This window comes from Cetorhinus maximus, chromosome 13 (genome assembly GCF_964194155.1).
Source record: "Cetorhinus maximus chromosome 13, sCetMax3.hap1.1, whole genome shotgun sequence".
Classification (NCBI taxonomy): Eukaryota; Metazoa; Chordata; class Chondrichthyes; order Lamniformes; family Cetorhinidae; genus Cetorhinus; species Cetorhinus maximus.
In genome coordinates this window covers 77467606-77483857 of record NC_135891.1, presented here as the reverse complement: position 1 = coordinate 77483857, position 16252 = coordinate 77467606, and the positions used below count along the sequence as shown (strand labels likewise).

Below are 16252 nucleotides of genomic sequence, written 5' to 3'. Positions count from 1 at the left end.
CCAGCCAGGGGTGTATTGAAATAGTCAAGTCCAGAGTTAACAAAATCATAGAAATTTCAACAACTGGTGAGCTTAGACAGGAGTGGAGTTGGGCAGTATCACAGAGGTAGAAATTGGTAGCCTTAGCGAAGGCATGGATATGTGGTTAGAAGCTCATCTCTGGGTTAAATATAACACCAAGGTTATGAACAGCCTGGTTCAGCCTCAGACAGTTCCCAAGGAGAGGGATGGAGTTGGTGGTGAAGGAGTGGAGTTTGTGTTGATGCTCAAAGACAATGGCTTCAGTCTTCCCCAATATTTCATTGGAGGAAATTTCTGCTCACCCAGTACTGGATGTCAGACAAGAAGTGTGACAACTTAGAGGCAGTAGAGGAGTCGAGAGAGGGGCACAATGAGGTAGAGCTGCGTGTGGTCAGTGTATGTGTAAAAATGGACATTGTGTTTTCAGATGTTGCCAAGAGGCTGCATGTAGATTGGAAATGGGAAGGGGCCAAGGATAGATCTTTGGGGGACACCAGAGGTAATGGTGTGTGATGGGAAGAGAAGCCAGTGATAGTGATTTTCTGGTTCCAATTATATATGCATGACTGGAACCAGGTGAGAGCAGTCGCACCCAGCTGGACATCAGTGGAGAGGTGTTGGAGGAGGATGGTGTCAAAGGCTGCAGACAGGTTGAGAAGGTGGAGGAGAACAGTTTACCCTTATAACAGTCACACAGGATAACATTTGTGACTTCAATAAGAGGTGTTTCGTTACAGTAGCAAGGACTGACTGGAGGGATTCAAATATGGAGTCCCAGGAAAGATGGGCACAAACTTTAGAGTCCCTAAACTTCTCCATCTCACCTTCCACCTTCAGACTCTCCTTAAAACTTATCTCCTTGAGCAAAATCCTGTCCTCGTGCCTCCCTATGTGACTCGGTGTCAAATTCTGTGTAATAATGTTACTGTGAAAGCACCTTGTGATGTTTTGCTATGAGTTATTCTTGTTATTGTTGTTGATAGTTCACAGCTGGTAGACAAACTAGGGATGGATATTTAGAGGTGGATATTCATCTTCAGTGACAGAGCATTAAATATTACTCAGACATAGAACAGAAAGAAAAATCTCACTGGGAGGCATTGTGAATAACAACTCTGACAGAATCCAGCAGTCTTTATTTCAGTTTAGACAAGGGGAAGGAAAGTGTAAGGATAATGTTTAACACCTAATGGTTGAAAATGAAAACCCACCTGTTACAGGCTGGAAATATCCTGGGTTTGATCCCTAGTCCATACTGAGCTAGCTGCTCTCAGATATGCCAGTGATTTAAGACATTGTACATGGTGTCTGAAGGCCACATGCATCCTGATCGGGATCACCCCACCGACTCTGCATGGGCAGAACTCTGAGTGCATGGGCCTCAGAAGCTTCAGTTATCGTTCTTGTAGAATCGGAGAGTACTTCTGCTCCTCCTTTCCCAGTAATAATCGACTCACCTTTTTGTGATCCCTGACCTACACATTGACTCTCGGTTTTAAAATTTTCATCCTTCTCAAATCCCTCTGTGGCCTCACCCCTCCCTATCACATAATCTCTCTCCAGTCCCACAATGCTCTGAGATATCTGCACTTCTCAAATTCTGGCCCCTTGGGCATCCCCGATTTTAATCACTCTACCATTGTAGCCATACCTTCAGCTGCCTAAGCTCTGGAATTTCCTCCCTAACCCTCTCCACCTCACTTTAAAACAGTCTTTAAAACCTATTAGCTATTTGCCTCTGCCTTGGTGTATGATTTTACCTCATATCACTCCTGTGAAGCAGCCTTGGACATTTTATTACATTAAAGGCACTAACAAGTTGTTGTTGGATCTCTTCCTCATTTCTATTGGGTTTCACTGGTCGGTAGTGCCTAGAGCCCTAGGCTTCATCACATAGGCCCTCAGAGTTTCTGTAGGGTACTGTATGTGATGAGTAGGGTGCTGAACTGCATGGATTTATGAGGCACCCATTTGATTCAAGAGATGTTCAGCGGATAGTCCAAGTTAAAATGGGGGTGGAGTGGGGATGGACCGATAGATTGCTACCTCAATTTCAAATCGCTACCATCGGTGCTGAGTAACATAGGTCCATGGGTTCTGAGATGGCTGATATGACCAATGTGCGATCTGCAGCCTTTGCCACATGTGGGGCAGGTGATGCTTGAGGGGTTGGGTAGATGGGTTGTTAGGAGGTTTGTGCTGTCTCTCCAAAGCCTCAACTTCACCTCTGCATGTTCCTGATGAAGCGTCTCGATGTGTTCGGCGCCTTCCCGAATGAACATTTCCCATTTTGGCCGGTCACAAGCCAGGGTCTCTATGAGCTGGTGAGAGTGTTTGACCTCTTCAAGAACACTTTGAGGACATACCTAAAGCATTTCTGCTGTCCCCTGGGAACACAACTCAGTTCTGAGTAGACCAGTTGCTTTGCAAGTCTGGAGTCAGGCATACAGTGAACAGGTCCTGTCCAAGGGAGCTGGTTTTAAGTGATTAGCATCTCGATGCTGGATAAGTTGGCTTGGGAGGCGATGCTGCTGTTGGACCATCATTCTTGCCACCATATTTGGAGGGTCTTCTTAAAGCATCGCTGATGGTACTTCTCCAGTCCTTTGAGGTACATGCTGTAGGCTGTCCAAGTCTCTGAAGCAGCTGGGAGCATGGGAATCACTACTGCCCAGGAAACCATGACCTTAGTCTTGGGTTTGAGATCCTGACCTTCAAATAATCTTTTTCTCAGTTGGCTGAAGGCTGAGCTCATACATTGGCATACACAATTACAATTACAATGTCAGGCCATGATCTCTCCCCCCTTAAGAGATTGTAGGTTCAAGCCCCACTCCAGAGAAATGAGGTCATAACCTAGGTTGAAACTTCAGTGCCATACTGAGGGAGTGCTACACTGTCTTTTGGATGGGGCTTTAAACTGAGGCCCTGGTCTGCCCTCTCAGGTGGATGTAAAAGGTCACATGGCACTATTTCGAAGAAGAGCAGGGGAGTTCTATCTGGTATTGTGGGCAATATAAATCCCTTAATCAACATCTGGGGATGCACAAGAGAGCAGGAGGGCAGCAGATATATTAAAGTGTCCTACATCACAGCAGTGTGTGTACCATCTACAAATGCACTGCAGCAACTCACCACGGAAACCTCCTTCGACAGCACCTTCCAAACCCACGACCACTAGCATCCAGGAGGACAAGGGCATCAGAGACATGGGAACACCACCACCTAGGGCAGGATATTGAGTTTGGCGAGCAGGGGGAGGGGGGGGGGGTGCGGGGCCCGCTCACCGACACGTAAAATGAAGCAGGATGATGTTGGCAGAACTCCCGACATCACCCTGCGGCATTTCCACTTTAAGGTCAGCGGGGGCGCAGCCGAATCATCTGCCCACCCACCGACTTGTCAATGGCCAATTGAGGCTAGTTAAAAAGTAATTGAAATAATTAATAGACCTGTCCAACCTCGGCCTTTTGGCTAAGATCAAGTGTAGTATCTGTTCTTATCAGTTTAATATCTGATACGTCCCTTATCTGGGGACCATATATTAAATTGATTTTTGGAGCAGGGAGATGGAATAGGGGCTTGCTCCGTCCACTCCACGCATCGACCCGGTATTGCAGTATCTCTGGGAACGGTGCACCCCCCCTTTCCAGGGGATTTTCAATGTTTAAAAATAGTTTTCTTACAAACATCTGCTTAAGGTTTCTGGGCAGGCTGGGAGCCCCGGCAGCAACTAGAAAAAACGTGAAACCTCATCCACCGGTGGGATGAGGTTTCATGTAGGTTTTTAAGAGTTTAATTAAAAATGATGGACATGTCCCAACCCATGTGACAGTGTCACATGAGGGGACATGTCAGGGAAATTTTATTTTTCTATATTTCACATTTTTGAATTTGGTGCCGATCTCCCTGAGGCAGCACTTAGCGCGTGAAAGAGTGCACTCTCGGCTTAGGGAATTCCCCTCCCCATCGCCCACACATGGGGTGCATAGCGCTTCCTGGTGGGCATCACGCTGGGCAGGCCCGCACGTGCCCACTCCTGAACTTCCCCCCCTGAAGTTCCCCTGGAAGTTCCCCTCCAAGTCACTCACCATCCTGATTTGGAAATATATCTCTGTCACTGGGTCAAAATCCTGGAACTCCCTTCCTAACAGCACTGTGGGTGTACCTACACCACATGGACTGCAGCGGTTCAAGAAGACCACTCACCACCACCACCTCAAGGGGCAATTAGGGATGGGCAGCTGACCTGGCCGGGGGGGGGGGGGGTACCCTCATCCCATGCACAAATATAAAAACAATTGGAAATAGAATTTTTTTAAAGCACTGAGCTGATGGGGTTGAAGTAGGTGCAGGCAGGATTGAGGTCATACAGTCCCATCACAATGTTATAATTAAGACGCTTATGAGCTTCATGTTACGGAGGTGAAATCTATGCAGCATTGACCCTAAACAATGCACAATCTGCAGGAAGGCACGTTAAGAATGCGGAGTCTGTCAGTCGCATTGTCAGCACAATGCAGCAGGAGAGGTCCTGGGACGTCAGCTCGGAGCTCAGCACCTGCTGTGTGTTGTGAGGGAAGATTGAAGCTTTAATGACCCTTGATAGGCCCCCATTGTCATTCCAATCAATGTTGCATCAAGTCCCAGGCTGGCGCCTGGAATCTGGCGCTAGCGGAGGGACCGAGGGGAAACAAAGAGTTAATAATGAATAAAAAATGCATCCGTGACAATCTGTGAAAACTCAGTTTAATGTTCCTGTCATCCAGCAGATTCTCGGTCCCTCTCTGTCTCCCCGCTCGATGAGGTTTCATTTGCGAAACCTTCAATTACTCGTGAGGAAATCTGCAGTAAACAGGTAAAAAAACCGAAACTGAAGATTGCATTGGGCCGAATGACTTGCATTTTTATTAAAAAATCAGAAAGATATTTGTCAGGAAGGAGGGAAATGTTTCACAACGTGGAGCAAGAAGGCTTGGCGCTGCCTGACAACCTGGCACTGAGGGTCTCACTGTCCCGGATACCCCCCCCCCCCCCTCCCCTGCACTGCCTCTTTGACCAGGGGCTGCAGCCTTCACCCATTGGGACTGAATCTTCATGTAGAAGTTTGCAAGACATTGCTCAACATTTTTGCGCCTCCCGGCCTCAGCCGCAGCTTAATTCCTCGCTAGCGACCAGTGTTTTGATACAAACATTGCCCGTCCCTGTTTGCCCAGGGCTGACGTCAAGGAAAACTGCTCCTTGACTGAGAGAGCCAAATGTCAACTCACTGCATTGTGGGAATTGTAGTTCCAGAGAGTACAGCTCCAGGCCACTCCCAGAGACAGGGGGAGAGGTCTCTGTATCTGCCCTCACACAGAGAGAGACATAGAAACACAAGGAGAGAGGTCTCTGTATCTGCCCTCACACAGAGAGAGACACACACAAACACAAGGAGAGAGGTCTCTGTATCTGCCCTCACACAGAGAGAGACACACACAAACACAAGGAGAGAGGTCTCTGTATCTGCCCTCACACAGAGACACACACAAACACAAGGAGAGAGGTCTCTGTATCTGTTCTCACACAGAGAGAGACACACAGAAACACAAGGAGAGAGGTCTCTGTATCTGCCCTCACAGAGAGAGAGGCACACAGAAACACAAGGAGAGAGGTCTCTGTATCTGCCCTCACACAGAGAGAGGCATAGAAACACAAGGAGAGAGGTCTCTGTATCTGCCCTCACACAGAGAGAGACACATAGAAACACAGGGAGAGAGGACTCTGTATCTGCCCTCACACAGAGAGAGACACACAGAAACACAAGGAGAGAGGTCTCTGTATCTGCCCTCACACAGAGAGAGGCACACAAACAAACACGAGAGAGGACTCTGTTTCTGCCCTCACACAGAGAGAGACACACACAAACACAAGGAGAGAGGTCTCTGTTTCTGCCCTCACACAGAGAGAGACACACAGAAACACAAGGAGAGAGGACTCTGTATCTGCCCTCACACAGAGAGAGACACACAGAAACACAAGGGGAGAGGTCTCTGTATCTGTCCTCACACAGAGAGAGACACACAGAAACACAAGGGGAGAGGACTCTGTATCTGCCCTCACACAGAGAGAGGCATAGAAACACAAGGAGAGGTCTCTGTATCTGCCCTCACACAGAGAGAGACACAGAAACACAAGGAGAGAGGTCTCTGTATCTGCCTTCCACAGAGAGAGACACACAGAAACACATGGAGAGAGGTCTCTGTATCTGCCCTCACACAGAGAGAGACACACACAAACACAAGGAGAGAGGTCTCTGTATCTGCCCTCACACAGAGAGAGACACACACAAACACAAGGAGAGAGGTCTCTGTATCTGCCCTCACACAGAGAGAGACACACAGAAACACAAGGAGAGAGGTCTCTGTATCTGCCCTCACACAGAGAGAGACACACAGAAACACAAGGAGAGAGGACTCTGTATCTGCCCTCACACAGAGAGAGACACACAGAAACACAAGGAGAGAGGTCTCTGTATCTGCCCTCACACAGAGAGAGACACACAGAAACACATGGAGAGAGGTCTCTGTATCTGCCCTCACACAGAGAGAGACACACAGAAACACAAGGAGAGAGGACTCTGTATCTGCCCTCACACAGAGAGAGACACACACAAACACAAGGAGAGAGGTCTCTGTATCTGCCCTCACACAGAGAGAGACACACACAAACACAAGGAGAGAGGACTCTGTATCTGCCCTCACACAGAGAGAGACACACAGAAACACAAGGAGAGAGGTCTCTGTATCTGCCCTCACACAGAGAGAGACACACAGAAACACAAGGAGAGAGGACTCTGTATCTGCCCTCACACAGAGAGAGACACACAGAAACACAAGGAGAGAGGTCTCTGTATCTGCCCTCACACAGAGAGAGACACACAGAAACACATGGAGAGAGGTCTCTGTATCTGCCCTCACACAGAGAGAGACACACAGAAACACAAGGAGAGAGGACTCTGTATCTGTTCTCACACAGAGAGAGACACACAAACAAACACGAGAGAGGACTCTATCTGCTCTCACACAGAGAAACACACACAAAACACAAGGAGAGAGGACTCTGTATCTGCTCTCACACAGAGAGAGACAAACACAAGGAGAGAGGACTCTATCTGCTCTCACACACAGAGACAGAGGGGCATGTTAGTGGGGTGGTGAAAAAGGCATATGGGACACTTGCCTTTATCAATCGAGGCATAGATTACAAAAGTAGGGAGGTCATGTTGGAGTTGAATAGAGCCTTGGTGAGGCCACAACTGGAGCACTGTGTGCAGTTCTGGTCGCCACATTATAGGAAGGATGTGATTGCACTGGAGGGGGTGCAGAGGAGATTCACCAAGATGTTGCCTGGGATGAACCATTTAAGTTGTGAAGAGAGGTTGGATAGACTTGGGTTGTTTTCATTGGAGCAGAGAAGACTGAGGGGCGACCTGATCGAGGTGTACAAGGTTATGAGGGGCATGGACAGGGAGCAGCTGTTCCTCTTAGTTGAAGGGTCAGTCACGAGGGGACACAAGTTCAAGGTGAGGGGCAGGAGGTTTAGGGGGGATGTGAGGAAAAACTTTTTTACCCAGAGGGTGGTGATGGTCTGTAATGCGCTGCCTGGGAGGGTGGTGGAGGCGGGTTGCCTCACATCCTTTAAAAAGTACCTGGATGAGCACTTGGCACATCATAACATTCAAGGCTATGGGCCAGATGCTGGTAAATGGGATTAGGTAGGTAGGCCAGGTGTTTCTCATGTGTCGGTGCAGACTCGATGGGCCGAAGGGCCTCTTCTGCACTGTGTGATTCTGTGATTCTCCACTTGCCTGGATGAGTGCAGCTCCAACAACACTCAAGAAGCTTGACACCATCAAGGACAAAGCAGCCCGCTTGATTGGTACCACATCCACAAACATTCACTCCCTCCACCACCAATGAGCAGTGGCAGCAGGTACCATCTACAAGATGCACTGGAGAAATATACCAAGGCTCCTTAGACAGCACCTTCCAAACCCACGACTACTACCATCTAGAAGGATAAGGGCAGCAGATAGATGGGAACACCACCACCTGGAAGTTCCCCTCCAAGTCACTCACCATCCTGACTTGGAAATATATTGCCGTTCCTTCACTGTCGCTGGGTCAAAATCCTGGAATTCCCTCCCTAACAGCACTGTGGGTGTACCTACACCACATGGACTGCAGCAGTTCAAGAAGGCAGCTCACCACCACCTTCTCAAGGGCAACTAGGGATGGGCAATAAATGCTGGCCCAGCCAGTGATGCCCACATCCAGTGAATGAAGTAAAAAAAGCACACACATTCATACGTATACACATATATATATATATACACACACACACGCCACACACACACACATATATATATATATACACACACACGCCACACATATATATATATATACACACACAGACATATATATATATATATATACACACACAGACACTCCCAGCTCTGGGAAATTGTGCAGATTCAGTCAAATAGGCTTTGCTCAATCCTGTATTTGTGGTAGTGACATATTAAATGTTATTATGATAGCAATGGACAGGAGCTGAGTTGTACAACTGGGTGGGTGTAAATGTGTCTTCTGGATGTGCAATGCACTGCCTGAGAGCGTGGAGCTCAGAGAAAATACAAACATGGCTTTCAAAATGGAACTGGATAAGCACCTGAAGTGAAAAATAGAGGCTAGGGAGTGACACTAGCTGAGTTGCTCTTATTGAAAGCCAGAATCGACACAATGGGCTGAACGGCCTCCTTCTGTGCTGGAACCATTCTATCATTCTGTGATTCTGATTCAGAGCAATGGTAGGTGGAGAATCAAACACAAGTGGCTCAGTGAGAAAACATAAATGTGTAAGTGTGTTTACGTGTGTGAGAGGGAATGCGTGTACACATGAGAGTGTGTAATTGGTGTGTGAGACTAGACAGGATTTTCCAGCCTCACCGAAAATCAATAGACTTTTGGCTGGGCCGCCACAACCTACACGGCGGAAAATCCCGACCTATGTTGGTATGTGTGTGTTTTTGTGCGTGTGTATGTGTGTGCGCGTATATATGTGTGTGTGTATGTGTGTATGTATATGTGTGTGTGCATATGTGTGTGTCTGTATATGTGTGTATGCATATGTAGGTGTGAGTGTGAGAGAATGTTTGTGAGAATATATGTGAGGATGTATGAGTGTGTGTGTGCATGTGTGAAATATGTGTGAGCATATGAGAATCTATTTGTGTGAGAGAGAATTTATGTGCAAGTGTGTGAGAGAATGTATGTGTGTCAGAGTGTGTGTAAGAATGTGAGTACATGTGTGAGAGTGTGTGTGTGAATGTATATGTGTGTGTGAATGTACGTGTGTGTCAGAGTGTGTGTGAGAATGTAAGTGTGAGTGTGTGTGAATGTGTATGTGTGTGTGGGATCATGTGTCTGTCAGCGTGTGTGTGAGAATGTATGTGTGTGTCAGTGTGTGAGAATGTATGAGAGCGTGTGTGGGATCGTGTCTGTGAGAGAGAATCTGTACGAGTAAGTGTGTGAGAATGTATATGATTGAGAGTGTGTATGAGTAAGAGTGTGTATGGGAGTGTGAGAATGTGATAAGAGTATATGAGAATGTCTATGGGAGTGAGTGAAAATGTGTATGAGAGTGGGTGAGAATGTGTATGAGAGTGTGAGAATGTGTATGAGTGTGAGAGAATGTGTATGAGTGTGAGAGAATGTGTATGAGTGGTTAAGAATGTGTATGAGTGTGGGTGAGAATGTGTATGAGGGTGTGAGAATGTGTATGAGTGTGAGAGAATGTGTACGAGTGTGAGAGAATGTGTGAGTGGTTAAGAATGTGTATGAGTGTGAGAGAATGTGTATGAGTGTGTGAGAATGTGTATGAGAGTGGGTGAGAATGTGTATTAGTGTGTGAGAATGTGTATGAGAGTGTGAGAATGTGTATGTGTGTGAGAATGTGTATGAGTGTGTGAAATTTGTGTATGAGGGTGTGAGAATGTGTATGAGAGTGGGTGAGAATGTGTATGAGAGTGTGAGAATGTGTATGAGAGTGTGAGAATGTGTATGTGTGTGAGAATGTGTATGAGTGTGTGAAATTTGTGTATGAGGGTGTGAGAATGTGTATAGTATGTGAGAATGTATATGAGTGTGTGAGAATGTATATGAGTGTGTGAAATTTGTGTATGAGTGTGAGAATGTGTATGAGTGTGAGAGAATGTGTATGAGTGTGAGAGAATGTATATGTGTGTGAAATTTGTGTATGAGAGTGTGAGAATGTGTATGAGAGTGTGAGAATGTGTATAGTATGTGAGAATGTGTATGAGTGTGTGAGAATGTGTATGAGTGTGTGAGAATGCGTATAGTATGTGAGAATGTGTACAGTATGTGAGAATGTATATGAGTGTGTGAGAATGTGTATAGTATGTGAGAATGTATATGAGTGTGTGAGAATGTCTTTTGAGTGAGAATGAGGAAGAAAGCTCTGCTGCTTTGAAGCTGTCAGTGGACGGGAGGCGCCCTCTGCCGATTGGATTAAACCTCCCTCTCCTGGTTTCTTTTAGTATTCCGTACGGTAACGCTCAGTCAGAGCAATGCACACAAAGGCATCAATATTTTCAAACTGCTAATTATTTAAATGGTTCTACGCAACCAGGCGCCGCAATTTAAAAAAAAAACACACACACATTCGTGCATTTTTATGTGAAGCTCAATCGGCCCAAGAGACAGAACTTAAAATAAACCCCAGGTGAATCAGCAAATTTCACCTGTGTTCGAGAGGTTTGAGCCACTTTCTGGCTGAGAGTTGTGTTTAGAGGCTGGAATCCCCTGTCTAATTTATTACAATTGTCTTGCCCATTTTCAATAGGTTATTTTTAAACACGAACGACCTGTGCGCACAGCAGCTGCCAAGTTATTTACAAACAACGAGCTGCAGTATTATTTAGAAAGCTTTCTCCCTTTGCACTCTAACACTGTGCGGCTATGAGGACCTGGGCTGTCCTGAGTAAATTCCTGCGTCACTTTGGCGTCAGTCCATCAGTGCTGTTGGATGTGTGTGTGTGTGTGTTGTTTTGCATCGTCCCTATGGAGACGGAGCAACGCTGACAGCTTTTAAGAAGAGGGGAAGGCGCCTGGAGATGCTTCACTCGGCCTCTCGCTCTCGAGACCAGTGCTCGCTTTATATACTACTGCTATATTTAGGACATTTACTCGCGTACGATTCTCATCCTGGACGTGTTTCCTGAGCTAACTGCAATTGGTTCAAGTTGTCGGCTAACTTGCTGATATCCTACCAATCGGAGCCTCTCGCTGCACAACTTCAAACCAGTACTTAATCCGAGCTCGCAGTCCCTGTGCTAAAACTTTTGCCGGAGACTCTCTCTTTAAGACAAGTGGTGTGGGGAGTCCCAACTTTCATGCAAACTTTTTTTTTTGGTGAAGAAAAGCCAACATTTTCGTGCAGTTTGAGAGAAAGAGATGGCTCTGAGCGGCACGATGTTGCCGTCCATTTCTACATTTGCAATTCCCAAGACCTGGGAGAAGCAGGAATATTATAACGTAAGGAAACTTTTAACAAACTTTTTCTAGACAGCCGGTGCACTGAGTGATGTAAACACAACACACACACACACACACCTCACCTGATTTCAACACGAGTTGAATGCAGTGATTTCTAGAAATATATTGCAGATTCTGAAGATTTTGGTTTTTTTTTTTCATTTTGCAGTCATTTTTTTTTTGGACAAGTTTGAAAACTTGAGCCTAATCGTTTTCTCCTTTAATTCATTTTTTTGTTGTTGTTGTTGCAGAAATGGAAAAACGAGGCGGGGATGAAGCAGCCTCAGAGCGAGTGCCCAATGACGGAGTTTATGCAATATTTGGAGAATTTCTCGCGAGCCAGTGATGCTGTGGATGATCTGAGTTTGCTGGATATGGATTTTATTCTGTCGAACACCATGTGCCCCGAGTCGGTCGGCGCTCTGGACTACCCCGTGCCCGAGGAGGAGGCCGCCTCATTTTACCAGAAGGGCGACTCTCTCGCCTACCCCGTGGCCGAGGCGGGGGAGCCTGCGAACTACAGCATGATGTCCGAGCTGCTGCGCTCCGACACGGACTACTGCCCGCCCAGTGCCGTCCACGGCCGCTTCCTGCTCACCCCTGCCTTCCCCGCCGAGGACTTAGCCAAGGCTCCCAAGGCCGAGCCGGGCATGGAGGGCTATGGGCAGGGGATGGGCATGGTGCCAAGCCCGGCTTGCTTCCGGATCAAACGGGAGGACACGGTGCCCTGCATGGTGGCTTACAGCGAGCAGCAGCGACTGAGCAGCTCCCCGCACGCCGGCGGCAATGTCACCCCCCCGCTCAGCCCCGGGGACCTGATGAACTCGGAGTGCCAGGCCACCCAGCTGCTGTGCCACCCCGGGGAGGTGCCCTACCAGCCCAGCTACCCCTTCGCCCACCACCAGATGCACTATCCCAACCAGTACGGCCTCTTCGACGACCCGGTGGCTCTGCAGCCCTCCCCGGCCCAGCGGCTCATGCTGACTCCCCCCTCATCCCCGCTGGAACTCCTGGAAAACAAGCCGAAGAGGGGCCGGCGCTCCTGGCCCAGGAAGCGGACAGCCACCCACACCTGTACCTACGCCGGCTGCGGCAAGACTTACACCAAGAGCTCTCACCTGAAAGCTCACCTCAGGACACACACAGGTAAGGCCAGTCCCTGCCAACGGCAGCAAAGCTCACTCATCCCTTCGGAAATTCAGCCAACTTGCATTTGTATAGCGCCCTAATGCTCGGAGCCAGTGAAGTAGTCGCTGGAGTTTAAATGGTGTTGAACAGTAACGGTGTAATGGCTTTTTGTGACCAGTTGGATGAGGTTCTGACCCGTTCTCTTTGCCCCCTCTCTCTCTCTAGGTGAAAAGCCCTACCACTGCACTTGGGAAGGCTGCGGCTGGAAGTTCGCCCGCTCCGACGAGCTGACCCGTCACTACCGCAAACACACAGGCCACCGACCCTTTCAGTGCCACATGTGTGAGAGAGCCTTCTCCCGGTCCGACCACCTCGCCCTCCACATGAAGAGACACATCTGAAAAGGCCCGCAGAGACTTTCCAGAGCTTCAAAGACCAGTCAGAAATATTCACAAAAAGAAAGGTGTTTCTCACAGCCAAAGACAATTATTTAATGACACACCGAGGAGGAACATTTCGTTGGCGGAGCTGTAGCTGGTTCTACCGCCCTAGAGAGCCGATCAGAGACAAAGTGGGCGAATTGGAACAGGGGGAATGGGAGACAGAGGGCAGGCCATGGCCATCTCGGACTCCACAAACGCCCCAGGGACATTGTGGGTAGAATCCACAGTAACTGTCAGTAAAAGATTTGTGTGTCCCAGGACTCTTGTTAAATGAATGATTCTAGCGACAGGGTAAAATGTATACAGTTTACATGACTGCTATATTTGTTCAGGTCCTGCCATTTGTTTGAAGGGGACGAGGTTACACAGAGAGAGTTAAGCGAGGTCTTGGCTGACTTTCTAGTAACTGAATTCAGTTGATGTATGGAGCGCGGCTAGTTTCACTGCCCTCAGTTGTAGCCTTGTAATACGCTTCGAATCGAATTAATATTCTTCCTTATTATTATTGTGTCCGGTTTTTCTTTTGAGTTTGAGTTGACCCGCTGATGGGTTTCGAGGGAATGTTGCGTTTCTCTGTCCGACGACAACCGGCTGAAGTTTCCCCCCTGCACCAGACTTCACTCCGGTATAGAGTACAGTGATTCTCACAGTGTGTGAGGTGCAATAATATGATGCAATGTCTATCCCATCTCCGAGTTACACTATACAGGGCTAGATGTCTTGTCATTAATAATTGTATTTTACCTGACTTGAATCTATGAATATATGTATATATTATTTTGTAATAAAAATTATTGTATTTTGTAAATATAAAGAAACTGGACAAATTTCAACTTACTGCCTATTTTGTTCATTTTTGCATAAAAAAAACATTTTGAATACTTCATTTGACATTCAATATGTGTACATCATCTATTCAGTAGCGCAGGGACACAAGGATTTCGACCAGTGTAAAGAAATATAAGTTTCTATTTCATGAAAATCTATATATATATATATATATATGGATTAGAATCAAATTTGCAGGGCTATAGGGAAAGAGCAAGCGAGAGAGACGTGATGCGCCGAATGGTCCCCTTTTTGTGCAGTGAGATTTATAGTCGGTTGGTTATTTTGACCCATTTGGCACCACATTTCGCCGGACCACAAAGTACAAAGGAGAGAACGAGGATGCTCGGAATCCGGCTCCCGGTGAAGATCAGGGGAAAAAAAACCTGGTTTTAAAACTGGCCACTTATTGCCGCTCGTTATCGGCGGTGTTTTGCATCTGAGGCAAGGAGGGGCCGGGCGTTTTGCGGGGGCCGGGGGTTTGCACATTTTTAAGTACGAACTGAAACGGGCACATTATACAGAATAGGAAATGAAAATTCTGCCCCCATCATCTCACCCAGCCCCAGAGAACAGAAAATCAGATTGCTACATTTAAAAAAGTTCCAGATTAGCGTCCAGAGTGTCCTCCCCATGTAACCTTTAATTTGATTGTCTCATACATTTTAACCGTGCCAATGGACTGTAAATAATAGGGGTTCAGAAGGAAGGACAAAATTAATCCAGACCTTGATTCAGGGTGGAGAAGGGCTTTCTATGAAATGGGCTGTGGGATGACTCAAATTCGAACGGACTTGAAAAAAGTTGCATGTGTTCATTTTCCCGTATCAAAAGAGACTGAAATTATACATGGTCCCGGAATGGTTTAAAGATTAATGTAAACAGCATGTTTGTGGCAAAGTCTCAGTACCCTCTTAAGAACTGCTTTTAAATCACATTCTTTCCTCCCCACCCACAACCACCCCCCCCCACCCCACCTCCTTTTCTCGTCAATATCTCAGAACAAATGTAACTTTATCTCTGATACTTTTCACTGATCTGAAAGTGCGGAGATGTTATTGTGAATATCTCACTTCCCCGTTATCACAGTCCCCATCTGTAGACGATGTCAACGCCCTAGTGACAGCAAATGCCCACTTCCCAAAAGGGCAAATCAGGATCACTTTCACAGAATGATACAGCGCAAAAGGAGGCCATTCGGCCCACTGTGCACATGCTGGCCCTTGGAAAAGACTGTGCAGTTGGTTCCACGCCCCCCACTCTTCTCCCCCAAGCCCTCTCATTTTCCTTTTCAAGTACATATCCCATACCCCTTCCAAAGTTGTGATTACATCTGTGATTCCACTATCCACTCAGGCAGTGCATTCCATCTGGGAGACACTGAAGGGAAAGGTTTGGGAGTGTAAAAAATACCTTAAATTTAAAAGAACGCCCTTTTTTTCAAAAAAATTAAGGTTGGACAAAATCCATCAATAAGAAAATGTGTGATTTGACTCAAACAATGAAGTTCTGCAAAGGTCCTGAGCCTCCATGGATTTCACTGGGAGTGTGAGATACTTTTGTCTCTGTGTCTCTTTTACCTTTCACTTTCTATGATGTGTTTTTTTTTGGGGTTTTGTACTGGGTTACGGTTAGCTAGAGCTGGAGCTGCAAGCTGTAGCTCAGCTGAGGTTCAGCATTGGAAGGTGCAGCAACCTCGCCCAGCCTGAGATGTAAACCACAGCTTCCTAACATCTTTCCACATCAGGAGCAGATCATGTCCCAAAGCACTAAGAGCAAAGTAAAGCTTGAGATCCCGATGTCCCAATCCCATCGGTGCAGAGTAATTCAGTGTTGTAATAACAAGGCAGGAACAAAAACAGTGTTCCATGAAAGATGTCAAAAGTTTAACAGAAAGAATGTTGAATAAACTTTGCCATTAGCGCTAGGTTACTCTTGACCTCCTGTGACTGAATGGAACTGTTCATAGAATGATAGAATGAAACAGCATCAAATTCTGCCCATTGTGCCAATTCATTACATGCCCCTGTTTGTTCTCCCTACAGCCTGACAACTTTTTCCTTCAAATTTTTATCCAATTCTCCCTTGAATTTACTATTGAGTCTGCTTCCATTGCCCTTTCAGGCAGTACATTCCAGATTACAACAATTTTAAAAATTATCTTCGTATCGTTTCTGGTTCTTTTGCCAATCACATTAAACCTGTATCCTCTGGTTACCAACCATTCTGCCACTG

General features: G+C 46.8%; 1 protein-coding gene and 1 non-coding gene across 2 annotated transcripts; both read left to right on the top strand.

The window, feature by feature from the left end:
* The first annotated feature begins 3475 nt into the window (after positions 1–3475).
* Positions 3476–3666, top strand: LOC144689274 (U2 spliceosomal RNA). Its single transcript, XR_013578614.1, has one exon. It is a non-coding gene; the product is annotated as a U2 spliceosomal RNA (small nuclear RNA).
* A 7705-nt stretch (positions 3667–11371) lies between these two features.
* On the top strand, positions 11372–14022 carry klf2a (Kruppel like factor 2a). The gene is made up of 3 exons (XM_078555624.1): positions 11372–11618; positions 11870–12764; positions 12972–14022. Exons 1-3 carry the CDS (start codon positions 11538–11540, stop codon positions 13145–13147), a joined length of 1152 nt encoding a protein of 383 aa, XP_078411750.1. The 5' UTR covers positions 11372–11537; the 3' UTR covers positions 13148–14022.
* Positions 14023–16252: the final 2230 nt, after the last annotated feature.